The sequence below is a fragment of the Octopus bimaculoides genome, chromosome 2, assembly GCF_046866305.1.
Source record: "Octopus bimaculoides isolate indiv1 chromosome 2, ASM4686630v1, whole genome shotgun sequence".
In the NCBI taxonomy this organism is placed as follows: domain Eukaryota; kingdom Metazoa; phylum Mollusca; class Cephalopoda; order Octopoda; family Octopodidae; genus Octopus; species Octopus bimaculoides.
The window spans coordinates 163,936,746-163,949,298 of record NC_142929.1 but is presented as its reverse complement, the minus strand read 5'-3'; the positions used below and the strand labels follow the sequence as shown (position 1 = coordinate 163,949,298).

At 34.7% G+C, this 12,553-nt stretch overlaps 1 protein-coding gene across 23 annotated transcripts in view; it reads right to left on the bottom strand.

The window, feature by feature from the left end:
- LOC106875262 (kalirin) overlaps nucleotides 1-12,553 on the bottom strand; it is a 549,719-nt gene that overhangs the window by 265,606 nt on the left and 271,560 nt on the right. For all 23 annotated transcript variants that reach the window (XM_052965684.2, XM_052965690.2, XM_052965687.2 and 20 more), the window contains 5 exons: nucleotides 8,010-8,125; nucleotides 1,940-2,101; nucleotides 1,593-1,775; nucleotides 646-765; nucleotides 208-399 (listed from right to left, as the gene is read on the bottom strand). In XM_052965684.2, the coding sequence (XP_052821644.1) occupies nucleotides 208-399; nucleotides 646-765; nucleotides 1,593-1,775; nucleotides 1,940-2,101; nucleotides 8,010-8,125 (773 nt within the window). The remainder of the gene's footprint in view (nucleotides 1-207; nucleotides 400-645; nucleotides 766-1,592; nucleotides 1,776-1,939; nucleotides 2,102-8,009; nucleotides 8,126-12,553) is intronic.

The following is a 12,553-nucleotide window of genomic DNA, read 5'->3' as shown; positions in this document are numbered from 1 at the left end:
AAATATAATCACTCAAAATATTAATGACAGCAAAAATATAATTCTCAAAACTAAATAGGACAAAAAAAATTAAATTTAACAATTACATAAATACGAAATACTATCATAAGATAGAACTGTTAACAAATATTTAAGTTCATTTTAGAAATGGAAGGCCAAAGAAAAATCAGTTATTTTTATGAATATAAAATAGAATTACAAACATACTTGTTCAGCTGTTTTATACCAAGTCATTGATGCCATTACAAGTTTGTGACGTTCTTCAGCATGATACATTAGCTGTTGCCAAACCAAATTCATATTTTCTGCGATAACACGTACAAATTCAGAATTGTAATGGTTGCTTTGGATCATGCTCTCTGCCTTTTGAGTGACTTGGATCACATTCGCATGTGTTTTCTACAATGTGACAGACAATAAGAGATAATTACACAGCATAGAGAAAAACAAAATAGTAAAATTATATTTCAACTGGGCCTCAGACAACGTTTTATATTAGAGCCTAATTTATGGAGGGACTGACAGAAGAAAAAGTACAGCTAGTATTGCTAAATTGATTTTTTTTTTTTAACTTTTAATGTTGAACCTTTTTAAAGAAAACAGAAACAAAAAAAAAAAAAAATCAGAAACAAAAGACAACTGTACCTCAATAGCCAACATAAACTTTTCATGTTCTTTCTTCAGTTGTTCAGTTTCCATTAAATTATCTGGACACATAAAACTGGCAGTCAACATTGTCTCTCCATTTTGAATCCAAGAAACCACCTAAAATGAATGTTGTATTCATTATAAATATGTGTTCACTATAAACATTACAAAAGGTGAGTTTTATTGTAGAAAAATGTAAAATATTAAATACAATAAATAACAAATGATATAATAACGCCAATGTATACCAATTTGTAATTAATTTACAAATATCTTGACAAACAGGTTATTTTAGAATTTCACAATCGTAAAATAAATAATAATGATAAAAAAAAGTTGTTCTTTTTTTTTCCATTGAGAAAAATCTCTATTCATATATCAAATATCAGCCATAAAACATCTAGAGAGAGCAATGAATAGATTTCCCATTTTTGACATGATTTTACTAAGGATATATAAAAAGTTACTTTTATACAGTTTATTAAGTAGAAATTAAGTTTTGAAAAAGATTTAATGAGAAGTTGAGAATTCAAGCAGAAATGTTCAGAAAACAATCTTTTTTTTTTTAATCAAGATTTCTTTCCCCACAACATTTCAAATAGAAGACAACTTTGAAGAATTGTAGAAAAGCATTTTGAAAACTTTACCATAAGTGCATGCAGTGAAATATAGACTGCAATCTCTGAGTAATTTTTTGAATTGAAGAAAAACATTATGAAGAATTGTAAAATATTTTTGAAATGTGTAAGTTTATTTAATGAAACAGAGAAACAGTTGCAGTTTGTAGATTCCAAAGAAATATAATTCTCAGAGTTCTTTTGGTTTCCATATATTTTGTTACCTAATTTCAGATGTAGTTGACACATGATGGTTATTGAAATTGTCAATAGTTAGAGATAATCACTTTATTAAAGTTGAGAATAATTCCAATACTTAATCCTCACCTGCCTGGTTTCATACTCAAAATTACGTAGCTGGACACATTGCTCCAGACGAATGCGACGACTTTCAGCCAAATTCTCTAAATCCAATTCTCGTTCATGCAAATATTCCAGCAATAGTTGGATTCTAGTCTGAGCATCATATTGTGAATCAGCCATTAATTGCACACCTGTGTTTTCAAACAACTGAAAGAGACAAAATTACAATGATATTTATTATTAAAATTTGCAAATATTCACAATTCCAAATAATTTTCAATTTAACATGAATACGAAGTATATCACTTTTATTATTTTTTAAAACTCTAATCAGAAATTTTTTAAAAATTAAATAGAACACATCCACTGACCTGACAAAGCTCTTGACCTCGTTGCAGAACTTCGAATGTACAGTTCTGCATGTGCAATAAATTTTCTGTGTGCATCAGTAAGATCTGTTCTGCTTTTGCTGGATCATTGCACATTTCCATGTGCTGTAGTTCTTCTGCCCATAACTCCAATTGTGACGATACCTTTCAACAAACGTCAACAATGTAAATATCCATATAATATTCAAAATAAAATAACATATCTAGTAGTTTTGGACATGACTGCCAAATAACATTCAACAATTTTTCAGGTTTAAAAAAAAAAATCACTAAATGTTATATCCTCTATTCTTTCCTCTGCAAAAGCTTTTGCTCTTCTGAACTCACACCAGCATTTTCCAAGCCCATCCAATGCACTCATCTCTCTTGTCATTTCTTGAGAGTTTTAACCTCCTTGACTCAGCTTTAAACATTTTACTCAATTTTTCATTTCCTAGAACTTCCTACCTGTTCACTTTTTTGCCTACAGACCTTATCCCACAGAAGTTCAGTCTTAATAATAACTTCAACAGTTTGGAAAGGTCTACGTAAGGTATGTATACAGCCCCTATTTCTCTATTATCATCATCATCATCATTTAACATTCATTTCCCATGCTGGCATGGGTCAGATGGTTTGACAGAAGCTGGCAAGCCAGAGAGCTGCACCAGACTCCGATTGTCTGCTTTGGCAAGGTTTCTATGGCTGGATTTTCTTCCTAATGCCAAACACTTTACAAAGTGTACTGAGTGCTCTTTATGTGGCACCAGCACATGCTTTTTACATGGCACCAACACAGGTGTGGTACATGTATAACTAGTATGTCACTGACCTCTGGCCATGTGAAAACTCTAATCCTTTAAAAGACTGCTCCAAATGTTCATTATATATAATGTATTAAGATCATGATTTTCCTTTTGTCCTTATTTTCATCAGATCTAACATCATCATCATCATCAAAATTATATATCAAGTGAACCCGTTACTCAACACCCATTAAACAGACATGTAAACAATAATTCAACCCTACATCCAAGTGTGTTTATTAGACATCTTAAAACATATTGTTTGATTTCTGATACATATATAGAGTTTCATCTATAGCTACTGTTGTTGTTAATGTTGGAGAGTATACCCCTGTTAGCTATAAAACACAATTCAGAGAGCATGAGGAGAAAATGTAGGCCTAGCTCAGCTATGGGACACTAATGATAAGTGATAACCATTATAGGATACATATTGTTGCCTCTTCAGTGTACATGCTGTATTAATGATAAATGAGATTATAGTTAGGGTGAAATTTCTTTTTTGCTTATATATCTCCAGATATCAATATAGGAGCACAATAATACTGATGCCTACAACATGCAGAGGTGTGCTTTCAGACAATGTGACTCATTCTATCCCATCAGCTTAAAATTATTCAAACTATTAACCTTGTCTTTTATGTATTTGTTAGTGGAGCAAACAAAACTTCAATGCACTTCCACTGTGATGTAAAAGTTATAGTCATATCCTTAGAATAGATATAATTAAACAAGTCATGTATTTTATGTAATTATACTTTTCTCATCTGTCAAGAACAATGCTACAACGGAAAGCACTGACAATCATCATAAGACTGTTGTTAGCCCCAGAATTAACTTGTACCAGGAAAACAGTTTTGACTGCAAATAACCTCTCTCAAATTTCACTACACAGATAAGACTATTTTACCAAATTAGGAAAAGCCATAGATATTAAGGATACACTATCCTTTCACTACACAGATAAGACTATTTTACCAAATTAGGAAAAGTCATAGATATTAAGGATACACTATCCTTAATATCAACAATACAATGTTTGGTGATGTCAATAAGACATTCTAGCTAATGTCAGGCACTTTCATTTATGAATTCAGTTGTTCCAAGTATGAACAAAATGTTACTTAATCAGTAACAAACATCTGTAAAGTTCTTGCAAAATTAAAGTTCTAAAGAATTCAGGCTATTTTCAAATAACTGGGTGTATAGTATTAGCAACATAAAAATCTAAATATATATGTATTATAGATGAATTAGGTTATACTGACACTAGATCAGCAGATGACAGAAATGAATAATGGAACAACTGAATTCATAATGAATAAAATAGATATGACACAGTTACTACATCTCTAACTGTACACATATCAAGAAAAAGCCTTTCCCAAACTCTCTCTCTCTCTCTCTCTCTCTCTCTCTCTCTCTATACACACACATAAGTAATAAGTCTCTCAACATCACTAAAATTCTAAGTCTCCTAATCTCTGATGATCTTTCATGGTCATCTCATACATCTATAACATTGCCAAAATGTTATATTAGTTGACAAAATGACATCTCAAATACTGGACATTCTTTTTTGGGACAAGAAAATATTTGAGACACTATTGTGTCGTGCATGCACACTTGACTGCATATTCAGTAGAGCATACAAGCTTCATTTCCTTCTAGTCTTCATGTTTCCTCAGCATCCACAATCCAAGTATCACTACCTTGTACACAAGCCTCATACAATCTGCCTTTCATTCTGAGAGAAAGACCTTTTGTTGTCAACAGAGCTAACAGGTCTCTAAACTTTCTCCAGCCAGTTTGTGTTCTGGCAGCTATATTTTCAGAACATCCTCCTCTACTGCTAATTAGCTTACCTTAGTAAAATAAACTAAGGATATGTCTATCCTGCTTATTGGTGAGAACATGGCTTGCATGCCCACCAAATTGGTAGGTGATCAGGAGACTGGCTGATTTCTTCAAGTTGGTGTTGCAGATCATAAAGTCATTTGCATAACGGAGCTCCAAGATCCTTGTTCCCTCCTCATTTTAAAAACAAAATCCATAGTCTCCATGCATACCATGGAATCCCTCAGCATGCTGCCATTCATGCTTGTTGAGGCCACAGGCCATAAGGACAAGGTCACTATCATTCATTATTGAGGTAAACTGCTAAAGGGTATCCTAAAATGGCCCTTTTGGTCATCTGGCAGTCCTGATTGAGGAGTGTAGGCTGAGGTAAAAGTTGCTGTTTTCTTTTCTAAGATTTGTTTAAGCTTAATTATCCTACTGCATACTGACTAGCTTAATCACTTTATCCTGTATGTACACATACAGAGAGAGGTGGGAAGAGATTGAAGATGTGTGTGTGTGTGTCTGTGTGTGTTGTGTGTGTGTGTTGTGTGTGATACACCCACTATAAAAGTAACATTAAAGAAAAATATTCCATCCACAACAATCCTGTTACTTTTACAGTGGGTTATTGTAATGCAAGTGAAATTTTAAGTGTAAAAAAGAAAAGTATATCTGTTGCAAAATAATATAAACAATATGTTTAAAATAAATTCATGCAGAATTATCATAATTCTCATTCAGCAAATTGGCAAACAACTAAGTGCTTTATTTCCTGGGCAGCACAGAATGTTCTTCTATTGTCATGTTGGTGCAGGGTGTGTGCTATAATGATTAGATACAAACCTAGAATATATATAGAACTACTGCCACTTATGCTATACTTATAACATATTTTTTTTCAAGATATAACGCACACACTACATATTATCATGCATGCACACAAACACACAATTACATATTAGAACATCACCAATGTATAACTATACAATGTGTAACAGACAATACACAATAGACAATAACAGGCACCATTAAATTATGCCCCTTGATTGAATCAAGTACAGTGGCATTAAATAGAGCTTATCATCATCATCGTTTAACGTCCGCTTTCCATGCTAGCATGGGTTGGACGATTTGACTGAGGACTGGTGAAACCGGATGGCAACACCAGGCTCAAATCTAATTTGGCAGAGTTTCTACAGCTGGATGCCCTTCCTAACGCCAACCACTCAGAGAGTGTAGTGGGTGCTTTTACGTGTCACCCACACGAAAACGGCCACGCTCGAAATGGTCTTTTATGTGCCACCCGCACAAGCCAGTCCAGGGGCACTAGGGATCAATTCAATTACGTTGCTGTAGTCCTTTAAATTGGTACCGTGAAGAGGTTGAGTCCACTACTATAAGAATCAGAAGTACTGTATATATTACAAATATTCCATTAGATTGCACAATTGATCTCTCATAGGGAAAGACCTTCAGGTGACGAACATCTAGAGTGAAAAGATGTGATTTTCAATAAAAAGAAATACTTGCTCCAGCTGACTGCAACATCTTTCAATAGTGGCACCATAAAACAAGAAATTAACAATAACCTATATCCTCTATATATATGTGGCTCACAGAATAATGACTTCTCATTTTAACATGAAGAATACTGGGGACTGTGGTCTCAAAGGCTTTAACAAGGACATCAGGAGCGGTTGGCATTAGGAAGGGCATCCAACTGTAGAAACTCTGCCAAATCAGATTGGAGCCTGGTGTAGCCATCTGGTTCATCAGTCCTCAGTCAAATTGTCCAACCCATGCTAGCATGGAAAGTGGACGTTAAATGATGATGATGACGATGATGATGATCAGCATTGAAATTATAACCAGATTGTAGAGATCCCTTCCCCAAATAATATACTACTGCATCACACTCCCAACTATGAACCAGAGAGGATGTTATTAGTCACTGAACTTATCTACTGTAGCAACCATATCTCTCTCTCAATATACTTCAGAACCTAGGTCTAAGGACAGTACATTCCATAAGGCAATGAACAGCATCTACATGGTTGATTAACATGCTAGAAATAAGCCAAATCTCATTCAAATCACACTCTAATGTTTTAAAACAGAAAGAACACATTAGCTTGCATAATTCTTGCTGCTGTCATCATCAAAGACAGTTTTGCATCCACTTTCCCTAGTGGCATGATGCGGTTGAGTCATTTCTGCTTCCCTAGATGGGTCAGGGGATCAAATCTTGTGCATAAGTTTCATTTTTAGCTGGGTTTTTACAGCTGGATGCTCTTTCTAACACCAAACACTTTATAGAATATGCTGAGTGTGTTTTATCATGGTAACTGTGCTAGAGAGGCTAGACTTGAGAGAAGGAGTGACTGATAACAATAGGTGAATAAATGGTGAGAGTGACTGATGAATGTCAATACCAAATGATCAGTGAGGTATTTAGGTAGAGTGTATGAGATATACACAGGTCCAATGAGGTCTCTTAATTATTCTTTTAAAATGGTAAGGAGGAATCTACAGTGATAAAAATGAGAGATGGAAATATGGAGTGTTGGAGAGAGGGTCAAATAGGTCTTGTGACATCCTTAGTTACACTGGAAGCAATGTATGGTCAGCCAAAGAAATCTGTTGCATTTGCTGAAATGGTCATGTCTGAACCACTTGTAATAGTAGTTTAACTCATTCAGGGCTGACTGGAAGCTAACAAAAAGAAATAAGCTCCACAATAGAGACAAGGTAGTCATGGTTAACACAATTCTTTATTCAGCTACCTTTGTACTACTAGAGGAATAAGTGAGCAAAACTGACTGCTACTACTCCCTCTCTACTGAGACTAATGCATAAAAACACATATACATCAAAATTCCTGTAGCATTAACAATCTCATTAACTTAATGCACTGTGCTAGCATATATTCCACTGGGAAATAAGTGATAAAGGGAGATAATTACCATGGTCTAGCTAAGTCTACCTTGTCTGTTACTCTTATAACCACCACTTGAGCCAGCCTACAAAACCTGATTGGCCAAATAGGGAGAATGCAATATACCTACAGTCCCCCCACCACCACCACCACCACCACCACCTCACTCACTCACTCACTCAAAGGCCCTGTATGTCAGCATGTGTAATATTGACCTCAACCTGAAGGTTGTGCATGATCTGTGGGTCATATCGAAACATTCAAACAGCTTGCTTCCAATGTCTCACAGGTCTATTAAAGAGTGAGCTAACATGGGACTACATAACAACAAATGCAAGAATTGGTTTACTTCTGTGGGCAAATAATATACATCATAATGTTCTTTTCTTTTTAAATAAAACATTTACAATATAACAAATCACAAGCACACAAATTTCTACATACCAACATTGTTTTTTAACTGTGCTTTAAATCAGTAATATTTCTTTACCTCTAATGCATCCCTTTCAAAAAGACGTAATTTTAAGCACAGATCCAATTTCCGTTTGCGGGTGGCCCATAGTTCCTCCAACTGTGCACGACTTTCATTAAGTTGTTGTAGAACACCTAATAACAAACAAAAAAAAAAGGCATAATAAGAATCATTTCAAATAATAATAACAATAATAATAATAATCCTGTCTACTATACGCACAAAGCCTGAAATTTTGGGGAGGGGACTAGTTGATTACATCGACCCCAGTGCTTCACTGGTACTTAATTTACGACCCCGAAAGGATGAAAAGCCAAGTCGACCTTGGTGGAATTTGAACTCAGAACATAGCAACAGGCAAAATACTGCAAAGCATTTAATCCAACATGCTAATGATTCTGCCTGCTCACCGCTCTAGCAATAATAATAATAATAATAATAATAATAATAATAATAATAATCCTTGCTACTGGAAGCACAAAGCCTCAAATTTGGGGGAAGGGATTAAATCGATTACATCGACCCCAGTGCATAACTGGTACTTAATTTATCGACCCCGAAAGGATGAAAGGCAAAGTTGACCTTGGCAGTGTTTGAACTCAGAACGTGAAGACAGACGAAATACTGCTAAGCATTTTGCCCAGCATGCTAACAATTCTACCAGCTCGCTTCTCTAGCAATAATAATAATAATTCTAAATATTTGATCTCCTTTCCCTATAATATATCACTGCTACCCTTAATATCCACAGCAAAACATCCAACTTGCTGTTTGTTACATGAAGTCTCTGGGTGAGAGTTTGAACAGCTTGCATAAAACAAAACAACAATGAAAGTAATAACAGTTTCTAATGTAGGTACTAGGTCAGTAATTTTGAGAAGGAGAAAGTCTATACTATCAGCTCCAATACTTGGTTGGTACTTTATTTTAATTCCAGAGAAGAAAGGCAAAGAAGAGCTCAATAGATTTGAACTCAGAAAATAAAGAATTAAAAATACTGTAATGATTCTGGCAGTTCACTGCCAAGGAGGAGGAGGTAGATAGTAGCTCATATAATTATAAAAATTAACTACTTATCAGCAAAGCCATAACTAAAGACTGCAATAAAAGGAAAAGATGTGTTTGTGTATGACATACGTTAACTACCAGAAGGCCTTTGATAACATTCTGTAGATATGGATCCTGAAAAATGAGCCATGATTAAACTAGTACCAAGTAAAAAGCAAGCAATTCTGCAGACATAGATAGAAGAGGGAATCATAAAAGCAAATCTCATCCCCATTAAAAGAAGAATATTCCAAGGGAAATTTCTCTCCACTCCTTTTCTATCTGACTCTAGCAACTTTAATCAACATGTTGAACCAGACTAGACTCAGATACAACTACAACAGAAGAACAAGCAACCATCAAATCTAAGTGAAAAATGTAATCACAGTATGACATACTAAAATGTCAATAAAGTTTCTAAATGGCTAATTCAAGGACTTAAAGCTGAGACTGAAGAATTCTTGACTGAGATACAAAATCAAAGGCTTCCCACCAGAATCTACAAAAGTATACAATAAAGCAAATACATGTTATTATCATTAGCTGCCTATTCAAAGTGAGGGGTTTCATATACTGGAAGTTATAGAAGCATGATGAAATACAAAGAGAAAATAGATAGTGTAAACAGACACAATAAAAGATATGAGAGAACAACAAAATGACCACACTGAAGTCAATCCAGACAAAAGGAGGTCATAGCTAACCAGCTGAATGTTGTTGAGAAGAACCACAAGGAAAGCAGGTGCTTCCTAACTGATGTATAAAACAAACAATAATGTGCCATTAAAAGAAATGGAGAAATTATCCAGATATAAAGATTTGGACATGAAGATAAACAGAATGTGGAGAAAGGAAATAAAAAAAAAAACAATCTTTCTAATAAAAGATTGCACTTGGTGGATCAGTAAAAGCATCCAAAAATCGTGGGAAAAGCAAAAACAAAAGGAAGAAGATTGGAAAGTATCTTGGGTTGGTGAAGAAAACTAAGAAAACCTACCCAATGAGATGAGAGTGAAAGTTGTCCCTGTGATCATTAGTTACACTAGGAAACACCAAAGTAGCTGTTGCTGAAAATAGGAAACACTGGAACTGAGACTCCTGACACCCAAATAGCAGAATTACTGGAAACAGTCATCTATTACATAAGAATCTTGTGTAAAGTTTGTTAGATTTGAAGGGAGTTGTTGTTGACACTAAATTTCAAGATATCACTTTTTCAGTACAATCAACATGGAATTCTGTTACAATAACTGTTTCTAATATAGGCACAATGTCTGGAATTTTCAGGCAAAGTTAACCTCAATGGTATTCGACTCAAAGCATAAAGAGCCAGAACAAATACCTCAAGGCATTTTCTCAGATGCTATTATGAGTCTGCAAAGAAAAACATTTACAGGATCAAAAAGTTTTTCTCTCTGTATAAGGAAACCATGAAATACAAACAATAAAATGCACTAAAGATTTAGATAAACACAAACAAAGAACATTAAAAAAGACCCAAAAGAGAAAAAATCACAATGGAATTCAAAACAATATACTGCAGGAAAGAAACAAACATTAAGAGAGATAAACCATTTCATGGGCAATAACCAACAAATGAAAGCCCTAACTTTGTCATGGGTACGAATAGGCAACTAATGATAGTGATAATGTCAGCAAAACTTGACAGAGAGAAAGTAAGCCAGATCCAAAAATTGGTACAAAGGCTTTGGGTTAAAAGCAGAAACAAAAAGCTTGTGTTTAGCCACACAGAACCAATACTTAATTTCAGATTACTACAAAATTCAACCAATGAAAACAGACACTATCAATAGGTGTAGATTATGCAATCAGTGTTATGAGCATACTGTCTCCAGTTGCCCAGTTTTTGTCAAGTTCAAATATATTCAGAGACATAATCAAGTCAGCATATTATGACCACTGGGCAATAAATATATTGGTATTTTGACATTAAACTGGAGAGGAATTGGCATGCATAAACATATACCAGAAACAGTATGTAATAACAACTTGAACACAATTATCTTGAACATGGTTGCAGCATGACTGTGACTGTGTGGTAAGAAGTTTGCTTCACAACCACATGGTTCCAGGCTCAGCCCCATTGCATGGCACCTTGGGAAAGTGTCTTCTACTATAGCCTTGACCTGACAAAAGCCTTGTAAGTGGATTTGGTGAATGGAAACTGAAAGAATCCCATCATGTGTGTATGTGTGTGTGTGTGTGTGTGTGTGTGTGTGTGTGTGTGTGTGCCTGTGTCCCACCACCACTTGATAACAAGTGTTGGTGTTTACATCCCCAGCAAAAGTGACCAGTAAAATAAGTACCAGGCTTTAAAAAAAAATGCTGGGGGCTGGTTCATTTCACTTAAAGTTCTTTAAGGTGGTGCCCTCATACAGTCTAGTGACTGAAACAAATAAAAGTTAAAAATTGCCGACATGCCTATCCAGATTAACAAAGAGATCCAAGGCAAACTGTCCAAATAAAATAAACATGAACTGAAAAGTAAATGTCTGTACTCTAACAGATATCTTTAGTGTCATGCTAAAACATTGCCTAAGAGAGGGAGATAAAATGTCACAGCACAAGGATCTGGAAACTGAAATAAGCAGGGTGAAAGAAAGTAACCAGTAATAATTGAAGCAATATGATATATATAAACTATACCAGGGTTCACAGTCAAATTGAGAGCCCTACAGGCACAAACCACACACCATGTACAAGAGACTTTTAATTCAATACCACAATTCAAATACTATATTCTCTGCATGCAATACATAATCTACACAATCACTACTTAGTACAATAACACAATATTTAATTTTACATAATCAATATTTGACACTATAAAACCAAAAACTCAGTTGCTATCCAATAATATAACACATCTCACAAAGCACATACTCCAACACTAAAACACTGTCCAACACTAAAACACAACATCAATCACACAGCACACAAAAAGCATAAGCACCACCCAAGAAAATAACATAAATCACACAACTATGCAAAACTGATGTACTTGGCACTCTGTTGAATCTATCAGTCCCTCACTCTTAATAATAAGGATTTCTTTCATAAGTAAGGATTTGTAAAACAAGTCATTTAAAATGATTATGATGAAAATATTTCTTGTGATGGTACAGGACCAAAAGTTTGTGAGAAATCTATAACAAATTACATCAGATCCATTACTTCATTTGCATATATTTTATTGATTACAAAGAAAACTGACCCTCAGCAGGATTTGACCTCAGAATCTAAACGAGCATAATAAAATGCCAGAGTGTCTGAACTATAACTAAAAACTACACTTTTACTCCAATACTTTGCTCTTCTCTGCCACTCATAATGATTTTTATTTAATAGTGTCCCAAGGTCATACACTGCAAGTGGGGACAGCTGATTAAATCTACTCTGTAGCTGACCGGTTCTTTTTTTATTGACATTAGAAGGGTGAAAAGCAAACCTAACGTCAGCAGGATTTCAACACAGAACAAGTTCTGTCTTAGGCA